At 55.3% G+C, this 24,283-nt stretch overlaps 1 protein-coding gene across 3 annotated transcripts; it reads right to left on the bottom strand.

Annotated features, from left to right (window-relative positions):
- Positions 1 to 3,651: 3,651 nt before the first annotated feature.
- Dhx34 (DExH-box helicase 34) lies at positions 3,652 to 21,288 on the bottom strand. 3 transcript variants are annotated; one of them, XM_005001344.4, is made up of 17 exons: positions 21,200 to 21,288; positions 16,830 to 17,550; positions 14,691 to 15,002; positions 13,210 to 13,464; positions 12,663 to 12,765; positions 12,027 to 12,244; positions 10,781 to 10,955; positions 10,009 to 10,202; positions 9,428 to 9,529; positions 7,991 to 8,233; positions 7,605 to 7,778; positions 7,187 to 7,304; positions 6,197 to 6,303; positions 5,017 to 5,334; positions 4,542 to 4,718; positions 4,259 to 4,394; positions 3,652 to 3,895 (listed from the first exon to the last, which is right to left on the bottom strand). In XM_005001344.4, the coding sequence occupies exons 1-17, from the start codon at positions 21,262 to 21,264 to the stop codon at positions 3,762 to 3,764; spliced, it is 3,552 nt and encodes a 1,183-aa protein (XP_005001401.3). In that variant the 5' UTR covers positions 21,265 to 21,288; the 3' UTR covers positions 3,652 to 3,761. The 3 variants fall into 3 exon arrangements, with proteins under 3 accessions (XP_005001401.3, XP_013002387.3, XP_013002390.2); XM_013146933.3 differs by having other exon boundaries at positions 16,830 to 17,520; positions 21,200 to 21,279; XM_013146936.3 differs by lacking the exons at positions 3,652 to 3,895; positions 4,259 to 4,394 and adding an exon at positions 5,455 to 5,528.
- Positions 21,289 to 24,283: the final 2,995 nt, after the last annotated feature.

The following is a 24,283-nucleotide window of genomic DNA, read 5'->3' as shown; positions in this document are numbered from 1 at the left end:
CTGATTTTACTTAGAGAAGGATCTTGTTAAGTTGCCCAGGCTGGCCTTGAACTTGTGAGCCTCCTGCTTCAGCTCCACAGTCACTGGGACTACAGGGGCACCCTCTGCTCCTTCACCCATGCAACAAGCACTCCCCAAGTGGGCCCGCCCTGGGACAGCACGTCAAGGACTCCTGTCCTTGGGGAACTGCTGTGTGTTCCGGAACTGGTTCCAGTGTCCCTGTGAGGACCAGATCCAGGGGTACATGTAGAAAGTGGTGTAGAAGAGGCCCGAGGATTTAGTTCAGTGGTCTAAGCCATTGCCTGGCAAGCACAAGGTTGTGAGTTTGATCCCCAGTACCAAAAAAAAGTGGTGTAGGATTCACACAGGTGTGGTGGTGCACACCTATAATCCCAGCACTCAGGAGGCTGAGGCAGGAGGATAGCCACAAATTCAAGGCCAGTCTGAGCCACACAGTGAGTTTGAGGGCAGGCTTGGTTACATAGCAAGAACCTGTGCACCTCCTCTTCCCTGTCACTGGCAACACTCCCGCTTAATCCTCTTTACTTACATGTATTTGGAGGCACCACCAGGAGATGGAAACTGGCAGATGTCACCGGAAGTATCTCCGACACTTTCTGGGGAAAGGAGCTCTCAATGGTGGGTGGCATCACTTGGGAAAGGGGGCCCTGTGGGGCAAGGGCAGCTACAGAAGCAGAGCAGTGATGGTGCAGCCACGGGGAGATCGGTGGTACCGGAGGCCCCATGCACATCCCCAGCGGTGTCTCTGTCACCACAAAAGACAGTGGCTCTGGCTGCCCTTCCATGCTGGGGCACAGGTTGGCTGAGTTCACATCAGCGACTATGAGAGTCTCCAGGTCACCTTGTGTCTGGCTGAGGGTGTTTCCAGGCCCCAGGTGTCTGAGACCTTGGGGGCCACTTCCTGTGCATCCATGGCTGTACTGGTCACAGGGAGGGGCCACCTTGCTTCCTGAAGCAGAGCAGCCCCTGCACAGCCTGACAGTAGCTCAGTCAACAACCACAATACGGAAGATTATGACTTAGCACCCAGGCACAGTGACAGACAACAGAAATCCCAGGACTCTGGGAGGCTGAGGCAAGAGGATCTCAAATTCAAGTCCAGCCAGAGCAATTTAGTGACTGAAAGACCCTATATCAAAATAGAAGATAAAAAGGGCAAGGATGTAGTTCTGTGGCCCAGGGTGAAGGCCCTGGGCTGTGAAGCACCACAGGACAGCACCCTGGGCCCCAGCCGTGAGGAGGGAGCCAGTCCCAGAGGACCTGGGGCTGCCAAGAGGTCACATCTTGGGCTTCCTCTGGCCTCTACAGAGGCAGCCAGGCCTCGCTGAGCCCATGCTGGGGAAAAGGAAAGACTCCAAGGCTGTGGGACTGCTGCGTGGGTATCTGAGCTGTAACTTGGGTCCCCATAGAGCAGGCAGTGGAGTCAGGGGACCTCGGATTCACCTGGCTGTCTCCTGTGCACCACCTCACACACCCACGACTATGCCTGGGACAGTGGCTGTGAGCCTAAGCTCGAGGCCACCGTGATGTGTCCAGGGCCCCCGGTGAAAGGCTCAGGAGCCTGCAGACCCCAGAACAGGGGGCCTGAGCTGCGTTGGGTCAGCAGTGGAATGCACAGCGCTGTGGGGGCAGGGAGCAGAAGAGGCAGGGAGGGACAGGCTGGGGCCTCAGGGGAAGCAGTGAGTCTGGTCGTCCTACCCAGGGAAAGTTACGGAGCTACGGTATCTCCCCGAGTAACCTAGCTATGGAGACGGAACCTGGTAAGGGCTGGGGATGCAGGCACAGGGCCTGCTGAGGTGTAATCTGCCTACTGCAAAATCCCCTCATTTTGAAGTGAATAATCACCAGGTGTGCACCATCACCCCCACAACCAACTCGAGAACACACTACCGCCTCACAGAGACCCTGTAACAGGGTGCCCCAGCCCTGGCAGGTGCTAGGCCACTTTCTGCACAGGTTTCCGTTTGGGAATTTTTCTCATTTCCTTCCTCTTCCTTACTTTCTCCTGTTTCTTTTCTTTACTCAGTACTTGGGACTGAATCCCAGGCTGCTTTTTTGAGACAGGGTCTTGCTAAATTACTCAGGCTTAGTTCCAACTTGTGACCTTCCTGCCTCAGCCTCCCAGAGCACTGGGATTATAGGCCTGGGCCTGACCAGACACAGGGATCCATGTGTGCTTCTGTCCTCAGCATCCTGTCCTCCCAGGCCATTGTGTCATGTGCATGTCCCCACTCCTGTTCACTGCTGGACACCTCGCTGCCGGGAGCCCCTGTGCAGAAGGCCAGAGTGGGATACAGTCTCTGCCCAGTGGGTCCAGGGAGCACTGCAGGTGCTGTGTCCCCAGCATACATGTCCCCCTCATTTCCTGAAGGGCCTGACTTGGAAACAGAACTGCAACTGCTCAAAGTTAAGGTGCAGTGGGCCGGAACTTGTCCCCATGCCCTCCCCTTAGGGACAGCCGACACCTCAACAGAAGGCTGGGAACAGGGCAGTGCCTGCAAGCCAAGGAGTGCAGAGACATCAGGAGAGGGAGGGAGGGGCAAGGAAGCCCCCAGCTGCCTAGGCCCCAGGGGGTGTGTGGCACTGTGGACACCTCGACCCTGGGCTTATGGCCTCCAGCGCTGTGAAGCTGGCACTGTCTGTGGTTCTGTCCCAGCAGCTTCGGGAAACCGTGTGGAGAGACGGCCTGGGGGGAGGGCAGGGGACACAGCCAGGCCAGGGTGGTGGGAAAGCAAGAGGATCTCTAGTTTGAGGCCAGCCAGGGCCAACAGCCTGGGTTCACTCCATGCTGAAACACCAGAACACCCCAAAACAGAAGCACTCTTTGGCATTTGTGGTAAGAGGTGGGGTTGGACCCAGGACACTGCTGAGACCAAGACCACAGGACTGTGGAAGTCACTACGCCCTGGGCAGGAGGGTCCTGGCAAGGACAGGTGAGAAGGGCAGGGCAGAACCCAGATGGAGGTCTGGGGATGTCCTTCTGTCCTTCCAGCTGGAGCTGGGAGCCACCACATCTCCTGACCAGCATACAACTTTGATCTTAAACATCAATGGCAGGTGTGCGTCTGCAGTCTTAGCTACTCAGGAGGCTGAAGCAGAAAGATTACTTGTGCCCAGGAGTTTCAGGCCAACCCGGGCAACAAAGTGAAGCCCTGTCTCAAAATAAATCACCAACAAAAATGAACAGCAGCCGCAGGGCCAGACAGCTGGCCCAACCTGGAGGCTTATGCTGATCCCAAGCCATGACCCAAGCCCAGATGAGGGACCCAAAGTGCAGCAGTGACATGTGCCTAGGATACAGTAGGCACAGTGGGTTCCACACTCAGGCCTGGGTCATGCCGTCCTCTCCTGAGCAGCCTGCCAGTCCAACTCCCCTGCCCACCAGGAACTGAGCCCACAACACGGGACTGAGCATGGGTACCAGGCAGAGACCGAATCCGGGGTGAGCTGTGGCCGAGCATCCAGTTCCAGGGCACAGGGAAGGAGCTGGCTATGAGGACGGAGTCACCCAGAGCCAGGACAGGCACTATAGCAGCAGGAGCTGCAGTGGCCAGGCGTGGAGAGGGGACATGAAAGAGACACTGCAGGCAGGGGCTCTTCCAGGCGGACAGGCAGGCAGGGAAGACGAGCTGGCATCAGTGCCAACTTTATTCCCCAGGCCACACCCTCCCTGAAGTCAGACCAGCACTGCTTGCTGGGGACAGGCAGGGACAGGTGAGGAGAGGGCGCGTGGCAACAGCTCACATGTGCTGTCTGCGGTGGCGCAGCGCCTCAGTGGGTGTGAACAGGAAGTCCTTCTGGCAGCTGTCACAGTGGTAGGGCCTCTGCAGGGCAGACGGCTTCCGGGACTGCTCTGTGGTAGCTTCCTCTGCGCCTGTGGGGAGAGGAAGGCTCAGGGGGCACCAGGCTCCTGCTGTCTCCCCGCCTTTGGAGAACCCAGGGCACCCCCTCTAGCGCCTTTCTTGATACCCCACAAGCCGGCTGATCTGCACTTTGTCACCACCAGGAAGAAAGACAGACAGCAGGAGACTGGTGGCCCTGCCGCTGTCTCCCTGTGGTGAGGGGGACACAGTGGCAGACACAGCACCCCTAGGGACAATCGGGGATGTGGCTGAGCAGAGACAGTAGAGGGACAGAGAAAGGAACAAGACAGGGGCACAGAGACATGGAGACCGAAGACCAAGAGACCAGAGGCAACAGAGCAGGCAGCGGGGTGTCCCTCCTGCGATCTGCTTGCCTGGGCCACCATGTAGGTCCGTGGCACAGGCACTCTCGTGGGCCATGCGCTCCAGCGGTGTGAGTGGCAGGTGCAGGTCGCAGCGTGGGCAAGTCCAGAAGGTGCGCAGACAGTCGCTGTACAGGTCTGTGTCACTCTGCAGGGGAGGGAGCGGCAGCCTCAGCCAGCCATGGCCCCTCTTATGGGCCCCAGAGATGCAAGACGTGGCTGCAGGGTCCGTGTGGGGCTCCTGACATCCCGCCTGCAGGGCAGAGGCTAATGGGGCGCCAGGGTCCACGCTCACCAAGAGGCAGTTGTAGGTGAGGAAGTTGGTGACACGGTAGCCACCCTTGGTAGGGTGTGGAGACAGGGCAGAGCTGCCAAAAAGGCCAGGGAGCTTGGGGGTGGCCGTAACGGTCTGGGGTCCCACGTAGAGATTCTGGGCTTCCAGCCCTGTGAGGCGCCGAAGGCTGTAGGGCACCTACATGGCGACAGGAGCAACCTGGAGCCAAAGCCAGGCACCTGGATGTGGCCGTGCCTACAGTCCCTAATGGCTCCCAGTGGCTTCCCTCTGGCTTCGGGGGCAACACACCTGCACAGATGGTACTTAACAGGCGTCGGCCCAGGAAGCGGCACGCATAGCACGTGCAGGGCCCTCCCCTGGGGCCTCTGGGGCCAGACTCCGCCCTCACGTGCTCTCAGCCCTTGCTCAGCCTCTCAGCCCCCATGTGCCCCAGTCCAGCATGCAGGGGTGCTGCCTGCCCCAGCTGCAGTGCTACCTTGGTGGCCATGAACTGCAGCAGCTCCCTGCTCAGGGCAGCCACCTCCGCACGGCTGACGGACTCGGCCTCTTCCTCGTCTTCATCCTCTTCCCCAAGCCGCTGCCGCCGCTGCTGCTGCTCCCGCCGCCGCCGCCGGGCCTGGTGTGACAGCTGCCGGTCCAGGGCACTCTCCCAGCAGGCACGGAGCCGCAGGGCAGCAGCCAGGAGCTGGACAGCGCCCTCGCTGTCCACCACCTGCAGCTCCAGCCAGCTGTCGGCCACCAGGCGGGAGCAGTCACCATTGGTGTCCAGGGAGCGGCTGAAGAGCAGGAGGGACTGCAGAGGGGACGGGACGGGAGCGGGACAGTGGGTCAGATACCATCACAGAGGGCCCACCTGGCTGGGCTGTCACCCAACTGCTGAGGTGGCTGCCTGACCACCCAGTCACCCACCTACCCGTCTACCCCATGTGACCATTGTCTTCCACCCACAGGACACATCAGGCAGAGAACTGACAATGTTTGCGCCACCTGACTCAGAAAGAAAAAGATGGAACTGAAAGGCAAGCCAGCAGGTGCGGCGGCACCCACTTGTGTCCAGCCCTCTGGGAGGCTGAGGCAGGAGGATCACAAGTTGAAGCCCACTCTGGGCAACTGAGCAAGACCCAGTCCCAAGATGAAAACTAAAAAGGGCCAGGCCTGTTCCACAGGGAATGTCCTAAGCACAGCCACGAGAGGGACAGGGGAGGTGACAGACGCAGGAGTATGGGGTAGCTGCGTCCTCACGTGGGGGCCAGCTGAAGACACTGGAGCCCAAAGGGAGGACAGCAGGATACAATCAGCCACTTGTTCAGGCAGTGTCTGGGGTGCGGTGGGGGCTGGGCCAGGACTGGGGATGACCTGGGGCATGGACTATGCTGCCCTCTTCCGCCAGCCAGCACGGGAGTGTGGACACTGCCCTCGGGCCAGTGCAATATCCCTGGCTGAGAGCCACAGCTGCCTCCCCTACCCCCAGCGCCTTTCCTGCCACGGCCCAGCCACCCTCCTGTGCAGGCCTTGTAGGGCTCTGGGTACACCAGCCTGGCCTGGCAGGGCCCGCATAGCACCACCCGTCCCGGTGAGTGTCCCTGCCCACCGATGCAGCCCAGGCCTGCCTTGAGTCACCCCCAGCCCACGCCTGGGCCACTCGTGCCACTCACCTGGAGGGCTGGGACGCGCACGCAGTTCACCAGGTACAGCTTGTTGGTCTCCAGCAGGGAGACGAAGGTGAGGAGCTGGTGCTTGCTGCTCATCTTATCCTTGTCATCTGCAAGGTGGGAGAAAGCTCAGGCCCAGCTCTGTGCATCCGGCCACCCCTGCCACTGGAAGGTCATACAGAACAATGCTGTGTGACTGCTGGGGTCAGACAGGGCCACTGTCACTTCATTAGGATGACAGCAGCACAACATCCCTTGGAACTGCTGTGCCAGGGTAACAGGGCATCTGGGATCTGTTTTAAATGCCTCAGGATAGGCGTGGTGGTGCACATCTATAATCCTAACACTCAGGAGGCTGAGGCAGCCTGGGCTACACAATGAATTCAAGGCCAGGCTGAACTATGTAGCAAGACCTTGTCCCCACTCTACCCCTACCCAAAAAAACCTCCAGAAAAGAGAGAATGAGAGAAAAAGAAAGAAAACTAGAAAGTAGACTCCAAAAGGAAGGAAAAAGAATAAACGGACAGAGGAAAGGAGGACGGCAAAACAGCAGCAGTCTTGGACACAGGGAGGGTGCAGAGGCTCATCAGGCAGGGCTCAAATGATGCCTGGAAATTTCCAAGACTGAAAGATGAGAGCGAGATAAACAGAAGGGATTTGCCACGGTCAGGGATTTCAGAGGAACAGTTCCCACTGTCTTGTCAGTGTGGTCAATGCCTTGTTTCTTCAAGTCAGTTCACATCACTCTGAGAAAGCACTGTCACTGCTTCCATGCGGGGACGGAGAGGGGAAGGGGGTAAGGTAGAGGGGGAGAAGGAGGGGAGAAGAGGTGGCCAGGGCCCCAGGCCCAGAGAGCCGCTCTACCCACAGGGCCACCTGGAGCACTGCACCAACTCAGGCCCAGCTACCCTGGGCACCCAGTAAGGGGCGCGTCAGCAGGTAGCCGGCCCAGCTGGGTATGGGGACCCTCAAATCCCACCTGGGCCACTGTACCTCGGCTCCCTCCACCACACGTGGCTTGTGGCTCCTGTACATGCAGCAACTCAGGGCTGCTGGCAAAGACGCTGGTGGGATGCAGCACAGCACCCTGCTTGGCCTGGGTGTGGAAGATCTGCAGAGCCAAGGTGGGCACCGGGGTCAAGGGACCCAGGCCAGCTCTACCAGATCCCCAGCACATTTCCTCCTCCCACTCTCCATCTCCTGCACCGGGAAGCCCATCTGGCTCCCCCCCAGCTAGGCCAGTGGCCTGCGCCCCTGGGGTTCCCTATTAGTCCCATCCACTGGGCTTGTCCAGGGCACAGATCCTCCTCCAACAGCACTGGGAGCCCCAGGAGGGCAGGGCCAGCACAGTCTTGGTCACTCAATCCCAGCACAGCGCTGAAGAACGAACAGAGAGAAGCGGGAGATGTACCTGGTCCGAGTCCCTGCGGCCACTGTTGAATGGATCAGGCACCGCCAGCTGTGGGTAGAGGCCACGGGCCAGCACCAGCTTGAGCAGGACCAGCTGCTCCCGGCTCAGCGCCTGGGCTGAGCTGGCGGCTGCCTGCAGTTGCTCCAGGTTGTGCCGGAGCTTGAACTTCACGTCCTGGGGGAACATGGTGGGAGGGCCTCCTGAGGAGCTGCCTGTGCTGTCCACAGTGTGGGGGGACACATGGGCCTGGGCAGACTGCTGGGCCAGGGCTGGTCCCTAGGACCTTGCTCTTGGAGGGGATGCCCTGGACAGGCTACATCCCCAAGACCCACAGAGTCAGGGCTGTGTCCCCCTTCAGCAAATCCCACTAGCCCTGCAAGCTCCACCTGGATGTCCACACTGTCCTCAGCATGCCGGGCAGCGGGGCCAGCGTGGTCCTCATCGCTGGAGCTGTCCTCAGCCTCTTCCTGCAGCCTCAGCACCTTGCGCCTGCGGCCTGCACCCTCCTCATGCTGCCGTTTGAGCTGGTGCAGGGCCCGGCGCTCGCGGCGCTGCTGCAGCCGGCTGTAGCTGTCCCCTGGTGTGGCTGCCTCAGCCCCTGCCAGCAGCCCGTGGTCCTCCAGCAGGTCCTGAGGATGGGGGGCATAGGCAGGGCAGGCTAAGTGGGTCCCCTCCAGGACCCCACTTCCCACCCAGAAACACCCTGCAGGGCAGAGGGGGGCAGAGGAGGGCAGATGGGACAGCTCACGAACTCCCCGTGCACCAGGCAGGGCTGACTCCTGTGAAGGGCGTTTGCATTGGGCGTTGGACTGGGAACACCCGAGAGACACGGGAAGAGGTCAGGGAGGCTGCTCTCCCTGAGACCCTTTTGAGAGCTCCCTTCTTCCCACAGCTGTCCCCAGCCCCAGGCTCCAGTCATAGTCCCTGCCACCCCTGAGCCCTGCAACCAGGACATCTGGCACCTGTTGAGCCCCCACCCCAGGGCTCTGCATTGAGCAGACTGCAAAGACTGAAGCACAGGAGACTGTGTCCCCTCCCCACCTCTCTGCCCACACCTGTCACAGTCCTCAAGTGACAGTCCATGGGCAGGTTGCAGGACACAGGGTGTGTGCGTGTGTGCGTGCGTGTGTGCATGCATACCAGCAGGTGTGTGTGTTGTGTGCAAAGTGGCCATGCTTTCTCCTAGACGCTCAAAGGGCCTGGAGCCCAACCCACACTGACCGGCCACCCTAGAAGTTATGGATATCAAGAGACGGCATGGTCAGGCGACTGTGCTCCCCGTCCAGAAACTGTGGGGGGTGTGAGCCAGGTGACACCGATCAGAACCTCATCTGCATACCACAGAGCAGGGCTTTCTCCTTGTGTGCTCTGCTACCTCAGAGAGGACCCCAAACCCTTCCAGTGGGCCCCAACTTGTGAAGCCTGGTCTCTGGTGTTAGTGCTGCTGGATAAGGGACAAAACATGCCTAGGCCTGGGTCAAGAGGGACCAGTGTTTCTAAAGTGTGAGGAAAGGCAGTCCCCCCTGGAGCAGGCCTGCCCCCTCGGGTGGCCTCTGTACACCTGACACTGCTCCTGTTTGGGCCAGAGTCGCCCTGGAGCATTCACCAACTGTGGGGCCACAGGAGGAGCCCCCATGACAGAAACCTCTGTCCTCACACTGATGAAGACACAGTGACAAGGGGAACCACACGCCCAGTGCTGCTCCAGTTTCCATCTCCTCCGCAGAACAGAAGCCCTGGCTGCCTCCCGACTATCCTCAGCCCTAGGCCTGCACGGAGGATGCGGCCCAGGTGGCCAGTAACAGCAAGGGGCCCTGGGTCACCTTGAACTGGCGCCGCAGGTTGGCCATCTCGTAGAGCCGGTGCTCCTCCACGCCCCGGCGGCGGCACCACTTGCGTGAGTTCTGGCTGCGCTCAGCCTTCACCTGGGGGGACAGGGACAGGTGTCAGGCCAGGCCAGTAGGTGACTACAGTGACCACGCCAGGCCACCCACAGCCCCCTGCTCCCCACCTTCCTGGTCCCAATCCCCTTCTCTGCCACTGACCAGGGAAAAATCTGTCTCTGCACTGGACCGAGCATCTGGGAGGGCAGGGACCACAGTGCCCAGCACCAAACAGGACCAGTGTCAAGTGTACAGAGGCCACCCAAGGGGGCAGGCCTGCTCGTGTGCCTTTCCTCACACTTTAGAAACACTGGTCCCTCTTGACCCAGGCCTAGGCATGTTTTGTCCCTCATCCAGCAGCACAAACACCAGAGACCAGGCTTCACAAGTTGGGGCCCACTGGAAGGGTTTGGGGTCCTCTCTGAGGGAGCAGAGCACACAAGGATCACCGGCAGCAGCATGGGACTCGGGAAGGGAACAGCAGACAGCCAGACAGACAGAGGGACCGCTGCCACCCTCACCTGTACCCAGGCATTGAAGACATTGAAGAGCGTGAAGGGGTCGCCCTGGTCACTGTCCAGGGGCTGACGTGCCGCAGCACACTCCAGGCTGCTCTGGGCGCTGCGTGGGAAGGGCGACTGCACACTGAGGGCAGCAGCAATGGTGAGCACGGGTTCCGCCAGGCTGAACATGGAGCCCAGGATCAGCATCTTTCCTGGGGGGTGGCACTGCCTCAGCCTCCAGGACCCCCGACCTCCCACCCTGCCCAGAGGCCCCAGAGTCCAGAGTCAGATTCAAACCCACAGTCCATGAGCTGTCTCTCCATCTGTGGGAGGCGACTCTAGCCCTGCCACCTGGGCTGTGGGGCCCTGCTGGCTGCTGGCCTTGATTGTCAGCTATGCTTCAATGATAGACACCCCGGCATGCCAACGCTCCGTGGCTTTTCTCCCCAATACCTTTTTCTTTCATTTTCAAGACTGGAGATTGAACCCAGGACCTTCCCACTGAGCTGTGACCACAGCCTTCCATTTGTTTAAATTTTGAGACTCAGTCTCTCTTGCTGACCACAATGAATTCAAATTTGTGATCTTCCTGCCTCAGCCTCCTAGAGTGCTGGGATTATAGGTATGGGTCACCACAAGCAATTCCAATACTCAAACCCAGCCCAGTGAGGGGAGGATACATTAGGAGCAAGGCAGGAGCCACAGGTGGCCACAAGGGAGCCTGGAGGAAGTGGTGTGGGCTCCTGTGGACAGGGAGTGGTGTCCCTGGGATCCAGGCTGGGGTCCTCACCAATTACCACGTCCACGGGCAGCTGGGCCAGCAGGCAGCCGATGGGTGTGAGGGCCTCGGAGGCATCCAGCGCACCCTGTTCCTGGAGGTACTGGATGGCAGTCTCTAGGCTGGCTGGGGGTGGTGGCTCGATGAAGGGGAAGGTACGTGGGTCCCCCACACTCATGCTCTTCATCTGCAAGCAACAAGCAGAGTCCCTTGGTGGGGATGCTCGAGCCAAGCCCCCCCTGCAGACGGGTCAGATAAAAGCAGGCCAAGCGTGGCCCACTACACAATGAGCACGAGCCAGACCCATCTGGAAACGTCCCCTGATAGTACTGGTCAGACAGGGGTAGACACAGGGCCCCCAGTTCTGCTGACAGGACAGGAGGGGGCCTGGCCAAGGCCTTAAAGTTTAGACCCACGAACGGCAGCACCCTGCCCCTGCCTCCACTTCTGGGGGTGTCCACAGCACTCCCCAGGCAGCTCCCAGTCCCTGACTGGCCTGTGGTGTGATCTGGAGCAGGGTCACACTGAGTGTCATCTTCCTGCCTACCATAGGATAAGATTATCCGCCTTGCCAGTTCGTTGCTGCTTTTTGTTTTTTGAGACAGGGTCTCACTAGGTAGCCTAGGCTGGCCTTGAACTCTTGGCAATTCTCTTGCCTCAGCCTCACAAGTGCTGGGACTACAGGCATACAACTGGTTATGAAGTTATACTGGAACAAAAGTTTTATATTCCTAAAACACACAGAACAGCGCTGGGCCGAAAAAGCACGAGATAATGTCTTTGTATCGTCATCATCTAAAGAGCTGCTTACTGAGTGAGGCCTCAGTGACTCTGCCCGTGACATCTTGCTCCACCTCCATAACTGAATCTAGGGCCGGGGGCTTCCCATTATGGGCAAACCTGTGTCGTTTTAACTGGCGGCTCAGTCCTGAGTGGCCAGAGAATCCACACAGCAGGCACAGGTGGAACGACTATCTACAGCCTGGCTAGGGCTGCACCCTGGTCCTGCATGGGCTCTATGTCCACCCTCAGCACCACAAAAGCAAAACAAAATGCAAGCCACTTCCTATGGGGTTTCTGGCTACAGCTGCAGTCATTCTCAGTCACAGCATCGCCCCACGATTCACCTCCTCTCAGTCAGGTTTCAACCTCGGGCAGGGATGACTTCCCCTCTGTGGCCTGGCCAGGCCTGAGCTCCTGCCCTGTGATGCAGCTGTTCCCACCCGCACCCCACCCACACCCCACCTGGCTCCTTCACCTGCAGCACCAATGCATCCAGGGCCACCCTCCGGATCTCGGGAACTGGATAGGGGGCGAAGGCATCGTAGTCAGACTCAGCATAGAGGCGATAGCAGACGCCAGGGCCTGTTCGGCCTGCCCGACCCTTGCGCTGCTCGGCGCTGGCTTGGCTGATCCAGAACTCCTGCAGCCGTTGCAGCTTGGCCTGTGGGTCATAGCTCATCTCCTTCACCTTCCCTGCGGGACGGGGAGGACGGGACAGTGGGATCCTACCTGCCCCTCTTTTTCTTCTGCTTCCCAGGCAGGAGGACAGCAATCTTCAGGGAAGGCTGCCTTTCACTCATTTTCTTCTCTACTACTTTAGGGGCTGGGTCACCTGATACACTAGGAGGAAGCACCGTGCGGCGGGGCAGCAGGTACCAGGGACGCAGCCAGGAACAAAGGAAAGGACAGAACCAACAGCATATTTCACCCACTGTAACACCAAGCTTTCTCAGATTTTATGATCTGTGAAAATGGGATGGGACCCAGAGCATGGCAGCATTTAATTGATGACTCTCTAAATACTTCATGAATGGGATTCTGGGACGTCCCACTGTCACCACTGCCCTAGCTCACATGGGTGGTCACTGCTCACAAAGAGGGCAGTTCATACCAGAATCCACGACAAAGCGGATCCCATCGATGGTGACCGAGGTCTCTGCGATGTTGGTAGAGAGGATACATTTCCGGACTCCAGGGGGTGCGACATCGAACACCTGGGGGAAGAAGAAGGAGGCACAGGGATGGATCGCCCTGGGTGCTGGTCCAATGGTCCCTGAATGTCCCACAGGCATTTCCCACCCGTGTGCTACAGCAGACTTGGCATCCTCTGCTGTTCTTTCTCTGCTGGAGTCCCCAAAGACTACCACCATCCGCCCTCCCTGGGCTGTCCAGGGCCCCCACCCCAGCCCAGGCCTCCTCTTCCCCACCAACCCTGCAGCAGCTTCCCTCTGGCCTCTGCTTGCACACTCTCGGCTTCATCCCTCCCATGGCTCCCCAGTGCTCTTGGGACAAAGCCCAGGCACCACCCTGGGTCTTCAGGCCCACATGGCAGCCATGAAACCCTGCACCTGGGAATCACCCTGATCCTACACTTAGCCATCCTTGACCTCCACCTCCCCGGCCTACACCCCCGCCTCCTCTACCAGCTTCTCGGATACCTTGTCCTGGTCAGCCACGGAGAGCGCGCTGTGCAGCGGCAGCACCACCCAGCGCTGCGTGTGGCTGGCGTAGGTCTGGGCCGCCTCCAGCACGGCCCCGATCTCTGCCATGCCGCTGAGGAAGACCAGGAGGTCCCCGCGCTCCTCGGCCGGGTATTTATTGTCGATGGCCTCTAGCACCCTTAGGAAGGGCCGTGGGTCCAGCCTCTCGGACTTGGAGGCTGTCTGCTCGGCCTCCTGTGGCTGGTAAATGACCTATAATGAGACGGCCCCAAGCGGGCCACCATGTGTCACTCCAACACAAAACGACAGCATGAGGACCACAGTATCGCATAGCAGATGCCACTCTCCAAGTGCAGGTGGCAGGAGACAGGACGAAGGGACACAGCAGCCAGGCTTCTGGAGCACTAGCTACTGCTGGCTTTTAAGAAGGTGGATGCCAGCTACGAAGATGAACTCTATGAAAATTAACTGGGCTGGGGATTTAGCTTAGTGGCATAAGTGCCTGTCTGGCAAGACTGAGGTCGTGAGTTTGATCCCTGGTGCCACAAAAAAAAAAAAAAAAAAAATTAACTGTGCACTCATGCTGCACACCCCCTTGGGTTTAGAGTACGGTCACTGCAAATGGAAAAAAGGATCTCTAAGTAGTGGAACACTGAAGAGGCCCTGAAGACCATCTCTTGGGAAGGGTCTCATTCTTTTCTCATGGCTGCCTCTAAAATCTGTCCATGGGCGCCCTGAACCAGAAGCCGGGGGATAAGGAAGCCCTTCCAGCAGGCTGCAATGACATGGCCAAGGACAACTCCCTGGGATGCTGCTTCTTAATGGGGCAGCTTTGCCAGCAGGGGAGACATGGCAGTACCTAGAGACACTCTGGGTAGTCATAAGTGGATAAGGACAATGCTAGTAGCACCTAACATTAGGGTCTGGGGATGCTGCTGAACATCCACACAGCAGTACAGCCTCCTCGCCAGGAAGGACCCAGCCTGCATGTCAGTACTGTGACTGAGAAACCCTGCCGGGTAGGTGATAAAAAAATGAAGGTGCTAGGGTTCCTGGGTGATCAGAAGAGCAGAGCTGCCTACCAGCCTGACACGGCAGATTCTGTTTCGGTTTTCTAGGCTTTTTTGAGACACAGTCTCGCTATATTGCCCAGACTGGCTTTGAACTCACAGCAATCTTCCTACCTCAGCCTCCTAAGTGCTGGGATTCCAGACAAGCACTACCATCCCTGGTCATCAGATTTTTATATTTTTATCTCATTTGGATCTTTGTATTTTGGGGTCTCTGTTTACAGCAGTTAGCAGCTGTTACAGGGCTTTTGCTATAACTTTAACTTAGTGCTGTGTGCTAATGTAAATGCTGAAAGCTCTTCAAGCAGCAGCCTTAAAAAGAGGGAAATGTCCTTAACTGAGGACACAAGAAGCAGCAGCTGAAAGCAGACCTCCCAGGGTGCTGGGGACCACATTGGAGACACTGACCGTGATGGGGAAGAGCCGCCCAGGCACCTGCACCACGGGTGCATTGCCGAAGTAACTGGAGAAGAGCATGATGTTGATGGTGGCTGACATGAGAATAACCTTGAGGTCGGGCCGAGTGGGCAGCAGGTGCTGTAGGACTCCTAGGAGGAAGTCATTGTGCAGCTGTCGCTCGTGGACCTCATCCACGATCAGGACCTTGTACTGCGGCAGGCTGGGCTCCCGCTGGATCTGCCGCAGGAGCAGCCCCACGGTCAGGAACACGATCTTGGTGGCTGCTGAGCGTGTGCTTTCGAAGCGAATCTGGTAGCCAACCTGGGTGGGAAGAAGGCGTTGGGTCAGGTCAGGTCCAAAGGGGACCTGAGCCAGGCCGCTGTGACACCCACCCAGCCGGACATGGAAATCTGAGCCTGTGCCAGGCTGACAAGTCAGACTCGAGCCCAGCTGGCATCAGTCTGAAATCTAGTGCTGCCACTTACTGATACTGCCCACGGGCAAACAATGCCACCCTTATAGATGTCTGTCCTCTCCAAGGGGCCATGAGAATTATGTGTGATAATGCACATAAAGTACGTGAGGCACTGCCTGCTGTGGAACGTTATTAACTGTAATCGTAGTAATTATCTTCCAGGCCATCTTTACTTAGTGACAAAAAAAAAACTCCTACATGCTTTATACTCGTTTCATTCTCATCACCTCCACTGTTCTCAAGTTATCCTTACTTTATAGATGGGGAAACTGAGGTCATCACTCAAGATAACACAGCTTAAAAAAAAGGTACTCAGAGGAAATGTATCATAACCCCTACTTCACATCATACACACACTTGCACGCTCAATTCCAGATGAACTGTAGTTGTAACTGTAAAAGTTCTCAGAAAAGAACAGGAGAGGGCTGGGGATTTAGCTCAGCGGCATAAGCGCCTGCCTTGCAAGCAGGCAGTCGTGAGTTCGATCCCCGGTACCGATAAAATAAAAAATAAAAAAAAATAAAAAAATAAAAAAAGAAAGAAAAGTACAGGAGAACTTCCTCAGGACTTTAAAGCAGGCAAAATTTCAGGCAAGTGTGGTGCCACATGCCTGTAATCCCAGCAGTTATGGGGCTGAGGCAGGCAAACTTCCACAACTTAAACTACTCAGTTAAGACACTGTCTCAAAAATAATTTGTAGCATCCTATCACTAAGAAGTGATAACCTAACATGAAAATAATTATCACTAAGGGGAGTGATGACCTTCAGGATAGCAGGGTAGGTTCAGGAGGGTTCACACATATGTTTAGGTTTTAAAGGGTACTGGTTACATAAACATATTCAATTGCTGACAGTTACTTAGCTATGTATTAGGATGTGTGCACTTTTTCTCGCTGCTGCCTAGGGATGGAACTCAGGGACTCGCGCGCGGTAGGCAAGCACTCTACCCCAGAGCAACAGCCTCTGCCCAGACGTGTGCACTCTGTTCGGTTACAGGATTATAACTTCAAGAGCAAGGGAACATATGTAAGTGGTAGAACCCTAGAGATCATTATTAAGGATTTGAAGCTCAGCAGCACAGCATTTGCTTAGTGTGTGGGTTTCATGCTCAGCACAGAAGGAAGGGAGGAAGGAGAGGGAAAGGGAAGAGAAAGGAAGAAAAGGGAAAGGGAAAGTGAGAGGGGAAGGGAAAGGAGAAGAGGAGACAGACAGAAAGAAAGGAAAAGGGACAGAGGGAAGGAAAGAGGAAATGTACTTACTAATAAATCTTTTTTGCCAGGCAGTACTCAGGAAGCTAAAGCAGGACTGCTGCAAGTTTGAGGCCACCTGGGCTACAAAGTGAGTTTGAGACCTGCTTGGACTACACAGTGAGGCCCTTTCTCAAAAAAGCCAAAAAATAATCAAGTAAAATGAATCTTTTAAAGGCCTGCTCAAAAAATTGACTGATGAGCATTTATGATGTGTCTTACTTTTTGCTGTTAAAGTGTTACACTAGGTAATTAGCACCTGCGTCACTCAGACCACATATGAGCCAGTGTATAGCTAAAGCTGGAGAATTATCACCTCCAAGTCAAAGGGCAGCAGTATAGTTTTACTGATGCTGCCATATGTACAACCAATTTACTCCCCAAGTCACCCGGAAACAATGGGGACCCTGGTACCTCCCCCTCACCTGGGATCCATATTGACTGAGGCTCTCGAATCCAACACGCTTGGCCAGTGAGATGCAGGCGATTCGCCGGGGCTGCGTGCAGGCCACATGGCTGAAGCCTGCGGCCAGCAAGTACTGGGGCACCTGGGTGGACTTGCCACAGCCTGTGTCCCCAGCCACCACCACCACCTGATGCTGCTTCAGTGTCTGCAGGATGCACTTCCTGTACTGGGCGATGGGCAGGGCTGCCCTATCCCGCTGCAGCTTGGCCAGCCTCGTGAATGCCTGCTTCTGGCTGAAGTCCAAGTAGTGCAGCAGGGCCCGGCGGAACTCAGATACTCGTTTTGGGGGCAGCTGACTGCCTGACCCACGTATGTCCCGCATGTCGGGGCCAAGAACAGAGAGGTTGATGCGGTAGCGGGAGTCATAGGGGCGAGGCAGGTCGGCCAGGGCCGGGACACAGTGTTTGGGATGTCCAGGGTCTGTCTCCTCCTTCTTGGAGGTTTTGAGAGTCTGGAACCGTTGCAGGCGTTCAAAGAAGGCCCAGAACTTGTGGCAGTCCTCGGAGCCCTGACGGATGTAATCCTCATCACGGAAGAAGGCGTCCTCGAAGCGGCGCCGTGTCTCGGGACAATCCCAGTCCCACTTCTCCAGGGCCTCCTCCTCACTGGGTGCCCAGCGGTGGTCTCGGTGACCTCTACCTTCCCTGGGCCTGGGAGGAGCCATGCTGTGACCTGAGAGGCTGTCACAAATGGGCCTCAGTTCTCACCACCTGGACCTGACTCTTTTGTCCACTCCCATGTTCCACAGTGATATAGCTCAACGACACAGCACTTAACTGGCAAGTGTGAGGTCCTGAGTTGGATTCCTGATACCACCCCCCCCCCCAAAAAAAAGCTGATTTTTCTTCTTTCCTGGTAGCAGTCACCATATATGACCTCAGGTGTCCGGGGGCCTGGCTCAGCTGGTGAGACTCAGGCACTCAGCAACCTCGGGGAGGGACACCCATTCATCTGGGCTTTCAGGCCCCAGATACTGGGGAAGAATACAGAAGTTATCCACTCCTTTTCAGGAACATTTAGCACACAGTCATTTCCCAAGCACTAGGCTGGGGAAAAGAGGTAATAAGACCACCTGCACACTTGTGGTCATTCAGCAGACACATGTCCCCACACTGCAGCCGTGCAGTGGCTGAGGCTATGATAAAGAAAGCCCAGGGCCTGCCTGTGCTTGGGAAGCAGAAAAGGATGCTCGAGGGGAAGATCCCTGAGCTGAGACCTAAAGGAAGAACAGGAGTCACATCTGGCCAAGTGAGAGCAAATGGAGCAGCCAGGGGGATACAGCCTCCTAGGATATGCCCCCAGCAGCCACCCCTAACCTGGCCATTCCTCCTAACAGCAAGGTAACCCTAGGGCCTCAGGATCCAGGGACCTTTCAAAAGCCCTATCTGTTGCCTGACAATTGTGAGGCACTGAGTTCCATTCATGAGACAAAAAAAAGCCCTACCTGTGAGCATATGAGCTTTAGGGGCCATCTAGATATAAACTGGAACAGGCAGCTAACACGAGCAGTGTGACACTATGAAGAGTGACAGAGGGTTTGTAACCTAGTATCCATGTTTTAGAATACTAGAAGCCCTTGCAATACATGGAAAACCTTATCAGTATGACATTTGTATTGTTTTTCTGGCCTAGTATATTCCCCAGGCCCTTCTTTTTAACAGTATCTACATTTCTTCAATTCCATATGGTCCTGTTGGCCTGAATCAGAGGACATGTACTGGTCGCACAGTGAGAAACCCCTGACCAATCACAATACTCCTACTTTTCCCTTAATGAGTCATTGGTCTAGGAAGTGGACACATGACCCAGTCAGGGCCAATCAGGAGTCATGTCTGAAATTCACACCTGGTTACCAGGGGGAAAGGTTCTATTGTAACTAGGCAAGTTTAATATAAAGCTGGTGTCCTTTGTAGTAGTAACTCTGAAGAGTTCTGGTCTTTGCCAGAAATGTGCCCTAGAGAAACCCTGTGTATGGGCACAATCAGGCATATGACACACACAAGGGTGGTCCTTGTGCAACTATGGAGCATGGCTGTGGGTGAGCTTGGCAACATCATTTAATGGTCACAGATTCAACTATTTTTGTCTTTTTGAAACAGGGTCTCGCTATACAGCTCAGACTGGCCTTGATCTTACTTCATGGCCCAGAATGGTCTCAAATTTGAAACAGGGTCCTCCTGCCTCAGCCTCCTGAGTGCTGGGATTACAGGTCTGTGCCACCACTCCTGGCTTAACTCTTTACTTCTGGGCTACACAGAAAAAAAAAAAAAACATCTTTTTGCTTAAAGCTGAGTTCTTGATGCTCAACTGAAAAGTTCCTATCTCATAAAGAACATAATGCCAGAACAGTGGCACACACTGTAATGCTAGCACTTGGGAGGCTGAGGTTGGGAAGTACTGCTGCCAGTTTGAGGTCAACCTGGCCTGCATAGTGAATTTAAGGCTGCCTGAACTATATACAGCAAAGGCCTGTCTCGAAAAAAAAAAAAAAAAATGAACAAAAAATGAACAACAAAAATTACATATGCAATTTTCTGGAGGTAAATTTATCACTCAGATTTTTGTTTTGAGATACTCTATTTAGTCCTGGCTGGCCTCAAACTCATGGCAATCCTCCTGCCTCAGCCTCCCAGGTGCTGGCATTTTAGGTATGTGGTATGTTCAACCACACCTGGCTAGAACTTTTTTTTTTTTTTTTTTTTTTTTTGGTGGTATTGGAGATTAACTCAGGGCTTCTCAACCCTTTTCTGTAGTTTTTTTTTTTTTTTTTGAGACATGGTTTCACTATGTAGTTCAGGCTGGCCTTGAATCATTTTGCAGTCCAAGCTGGCCTCACATACTCTTGGTGATCCTCCTGGTTCTGCCTCCCAAGGGCTGGGTTACAGGTGCGCACCATGACACCCAGCTCCAACCCTTTTTAAGACAGGTCCTCAATAAATTGCTCAGAGTGGTCTCAAGTTTTTGATCCTCCTGCCTCAGTCTAATTGGACTTTTAAAAGGGCCTATGCCCCTAAAGGGTCCATAACCTTCCTTTGTGTGCAGGGTTTGGACACAGGCAACTGATGGCTGGAATCTCTTCACTGACTGGGAAAGTATGTGACCATCAGCAAATCAACTTTCTTTGTGGTTTTTGAGACAGCTCACTGCATAGTTCAGGCTAGCCACAAATTTATGGTGAACCTCTTGTCTCAGCCGCCCAAGTGCTGGGATCACAGGCATGGGCGCCACCACACCCAACCTTGGTCTGATTTTTTTATATCTATCTCATCATATCTCCCTTCCCTGTCTCTACTCAGCCCCATCTCTTCATTTACCTCATTCTATTTTTCTGATATTCTCTGGAATCCAACTCTCTCTCCACCTTTCTCTTCAGAGCCCCTCCTATCCTCCCCATTCCTGTCAGCATCTTTCTCTGGCTGTTTCTGCTTCTTGGTCCTTTGTCTGACCTCCGTATCACTTTAATATTTTGTCCTCAAAGGTTTGCAGCTTTAACAATGGCTAACGCTGCTCATTTGTGTCACTACCTCTGAGTCCTAAACCATCTCTGGTCACACTTTCCGCACAGCACTGGGAGGTGCTGAGTCACAGAGGTTAAGTAAATCGAGGCAGGTGAAGAATCCATTCAATTCTAGAAGCCATTTCCTCTCTCCATTTTCCAGCATGATGCTCAATCACTTCCAGTTGGGATGGGGGGAAGGGTGCAGGTTTTCCTGCAATAGCCCAGGCTGACCTTGAACTCACAAAGTGCCTCAGGCTGGTCTCTAAATCTGTTCAACTCTCCTGCTTCAGCCTCCCGAGTGCTATGACAAGGCGCCATAACGCCTGCCTAATTTTCATCACGTTCCCCCAATTCCCCGTCTCTCCCCCAGACCTAGCCTCTCACCCACTGGCTTTCTACGTCTCCATCCTCCAAGTTCATGGTGGGGCCATGTGGTTCCCTGAGCCTCCCGCTGGGGCTCGCACAGACCTCACGCCCTAAGCGTCTCCAGACTTTGGTTTTGTATTTTGGGGCACGGGGGCTCAGCCCAGGGCCTCTGCAACCTCCCCAGGATGTTTTGGCACAGGCCGGACTCGAGCTTGGGATCCTCTTGCCTCGGTGCCCCCTGCTCCCCATCGCCCGCCTCTCCGCCCCTCGGCTTCCCGGAGTTCGGTTCAGGGTCCCAACTCGGACTCTCCCTCAGGCTCCTCTCCGTTGGCTCTCGCCGGCCCTCCGCTACCTCCCAGGACACCCGCTCGGCGGCCGCTCCTAGACCACCCCGGCCCGGTCCCGCGGTCCCCGGGACCCATTCCCGCAGCTGCTACCACAACACCGCGCGCCCCGCCCCTCACCTCACACACAGGCGCGGGCCCACCAACTTCCGGTCCCAAGCGCCCCCTCTGGCGCGCGATACCATACCTGCGCCTGCGCACACCACAAGATCCACTTTGCGCCTGCGCACAGCCCCTCCTGCCCCGCCTCACTTAGGGCGCAGCCTTGAGTAACTGTGCCCACTAGGGGGCGCAAGAGGCACTGCGGGAGGGACTCGCGAGTACTTGTAGCCATCCCTGTGCTCTTGTCCTCCAGCACGGCCACCAGGATCGCGCGACACGGAAATTTTAACCAAGAGAGGGAGCGCGGGCACTATTAAACTCAGAACCCCAGCCCCCAATGCTGGACCCGTTTCTGTATCAGTGGTGTTGGATTCCTCAGCGCCCACAGAGCCTGAGAAGGATGGTCAGCAAGTGTTTGTTAAATGACTACATGAATGAGAAAAGTGAGACCTGTGTAGTCTTACATGTTCCGGGCTTACACACCTGTAATCCCGGCACTCTGGGAGCCCGAGACAGAAGGATCCTAAGTTCGAGCACACCTTGGGCAACTTTTGAGACCCTGTCTCAAAATTCAAAAATTTTTAAGGGACACAGATGTAGTTCAGGACAGAGGGGACCAAGTTCAATCCCCGGTATGAGGTGGCAGCATTTGAGAAGAGAGCTGCAAAAAATGTGACCCCGGGGACACCTGGAGGGTAACATTGTAGGAAGAGGAAACTACAGGTGCACAAGGTGACATGGGATAAGATTTGGACTCAAGACGGCGCAGGCAGGAAGGCACCAGGGGCTGAAAGAGTGGGACAATCATCAGAGCAGGCCACACTGTCATCTGCATGGAGCAGGAGCTCTGAGTGGAGGCTGGCAGAGGAGCAGCAGGAAGGAAACAGAGCTGCCTGAAACTCCTCTAGCCTCAGCGTATCTGGAGGGAACCAAGAAGCAAAAGAAGGCCTCCACTGCGGACTTAGGAGGGCAGCTGACAGGTGATGCAGAGAGTGGTGAGCAGGAGCTTGGGAGACAGAACCCAAAGGTCAGCTGATGCCCTGGCCCAGCTCTGAGAGAAGCAGTGTAGGGGGAAACCTTGCATTTTTTCTTCTGAGAGAGGGTCTCGCTGTGTAGTGCAGGCTGCCCTTGAATCACTGTACAGCACAGGCCAGCCTCAAACTCACAATGATCCTCCTGCATCAGTCTGCCAAGTGCTGGGACTACAGGTGTGTATCACCACATCCAGCCAGGACTGTGTTTGGAGCCGGTGTCCCTTCGCTAAAATGTTTGAAGCAGAAGTGGTTTCAGTTTCAGATTTTTCAGTATTTAGATAGACATAAGGTGATATCTTGGGATGGGACTCAAATCTTAACACAAAATTCACTTACATCTATGTCACCTTCTATACCTAGCCAAGAGGTATTGACGCACATTTTTGTTTGGTTGAGTTTGTTTGGTTTTGTTTTGGTTTGGTTTTTGAGGTCTTACTGTACAGTTCAGGCTGGCCTTGTCTAGCCTTCAACTCACAGAGATCCTCCCGCCTCATCCTCTTTCTGAGTGCTGAGATTACAGGTGCACGCTGATAAGATTCTGGCACATCCAAAAGATGAGAAGTAAGAAATAAAAGAGGCCTTTATTCTGGAACGCAGAGAGAGAAAAACAAACCGCACCACTACCACTGAAGTCTGGCTTTCTCTCTGGCAGACGTGGTGTGGGGGTATACGTGTAGCTTAAGTTTGGGGTGGTGCCTAAGGGGCATTAGTGATGCACAGGTAGCCCATTGGTATTCATTTCGGGCCACAGGTAAGTTGCCTAGGGGTGGGAAAAGCTGACCTCAAGATAGAGCCCCCTGGTTCGGCCTCCCAGCCTCCTCCCAGCTAGGGCAAGATTCTTTCACACACACACACCCAGCTTACACCAGTGTTTTTTGCACGCCTACATCTCGGCTGTGACCCATCAGAAGAGGTGCGATGTGGAGTTTCCCACTTGTGCTGTTTTGTCAGCCCTCAAAACGTTTTGGATTTGGGGGCATTTCAGATTTGGATTTCCACATTGGGGATGCTCACCTTGTATTAAATTTGGGATATGCACTGGACATCAGGTGTGGGGGCGTAAATGGCGTCTTAGTCACTTCCTCAGCAGGCAGTGGGACACAAGACCCGACAATTTAAAAGCCCAGAAGATTATTCAGCACCACTTCTCAGTCGGCAGCATCCAGCACCAACCTGGAAGGCGCAGCGACACGGTGCAAGGGTCTGGCAGGTAAAAAACTGCTCACAGCGGCACCGGCCAGGCCAGGAAGTAGGGGGAGATGGGAGGAGCCAGGGCGGGCCAGCGTCTCTAACCAGCCTTGGAACCCAAATGCCGGTCTAGCGGCCCCCACACGGTCCAATCGGCCTACCCAGAGCCCATCTCTGAGCCCTTGCCTGGGGGTTTTGGAGCCATTGGAGCTGTAAATCCCACTAAATGACAAGCCGGGTATTACCAGCCATGGAAACAACTCAAATGCACAGAAGCCACTTGCCACGTTATCAAAAGAAGAGAATTTAAGCATTCTGCTTAAAATTTCCCAACAACAAATACAATTTTTAGGACTGGGTGGGGTCCCACACCGAGGAGGCTGAGGCTGGAAGGCCTCGAGAGTGTGAGGTCAGCCGGGGCTCCTGGGGAGTGCAAAGTCAGCCTGGCCTGCCTGCTGAGACCCTGTCTCAAACGAAAAAGAAAAAAACTACATTTTTTTAAAAAATGGAAAATGGGAGGAAACAAACAGCAAATATGAAATCGAGAAGTCCAGCTATCAAGAGCAGCATGAGTAGCATATTTGAGATCAGTTCTTAGAAAAATCATTGAGATGTGGTTCTTCGAAAATTTAAGGAAACCAAAGTCACTATGGTTAAAAAAGATAAAACTAGGTGTGTTGACACCACAGCAGTCTAGAAAGCTGAGGCAGAAAGGCTGCAAGTTCAAGCCCAACCTGGGCAATTTAGCAGGGAAACAAAACCTACTTTAAAATCTTAAAAGTATGAAACAGAAGAGGCGGATAGTGTAACTTCGCTCAGTGTAAAGGCCCTGGGTTCAGTCCCCAGTACAAAAAACAAGCAAACAAACAAATGTCATGAA

Source organism: Cavia porcellus, unplaced genomic scaffold (assembly GCF_034190915.1).
Source record: "Cavia porcellus strain 051 isolate PalLab524CR breed Dunkin Hartley unplaced genomic scaffold, mCavPor4.1 scaffold_7, whole genome shotgun sequence".
NCBI lineage: Eukaryota > Metazoa > Chordata > Mammalia > Rodentia > Caviidae > Cavia > Cavia porcellus.
The sequence above is the reverse complement of the archived record's forward strand: the minus strand, read 5'-3'. Positions and strand labels throughout refer to the sequence as shown.

What these genes read in the sequence shown, in the direction of transcription:
- Dhx34 (XM_005001344.4), bottom strand. Translation starts at nt 21,264, where the DNA reads ATGGTATCGCGCGCCAGAGGGGGCGCTTGGGACCGGAAGTTGGTGGGC. An exon ending in GCCCGTGGACGTGGTAATTG is followed by an intron (nt 10,203 to 10,780) that starts GTGAGGACCCCA and finishes GCCACCCCCCAG; the next exon opens with GAAAGATGCTGATCCTGGGC. An exon ending in AGGACAGTGTGGACATCCAG is followed by an intron (nt 7,779 to 7,990) that starts GTGGAGCTTGCA and finishes ATGTTCCCCCAG; the next exon opens with GACGTGAAGTTCAAGCTCCG.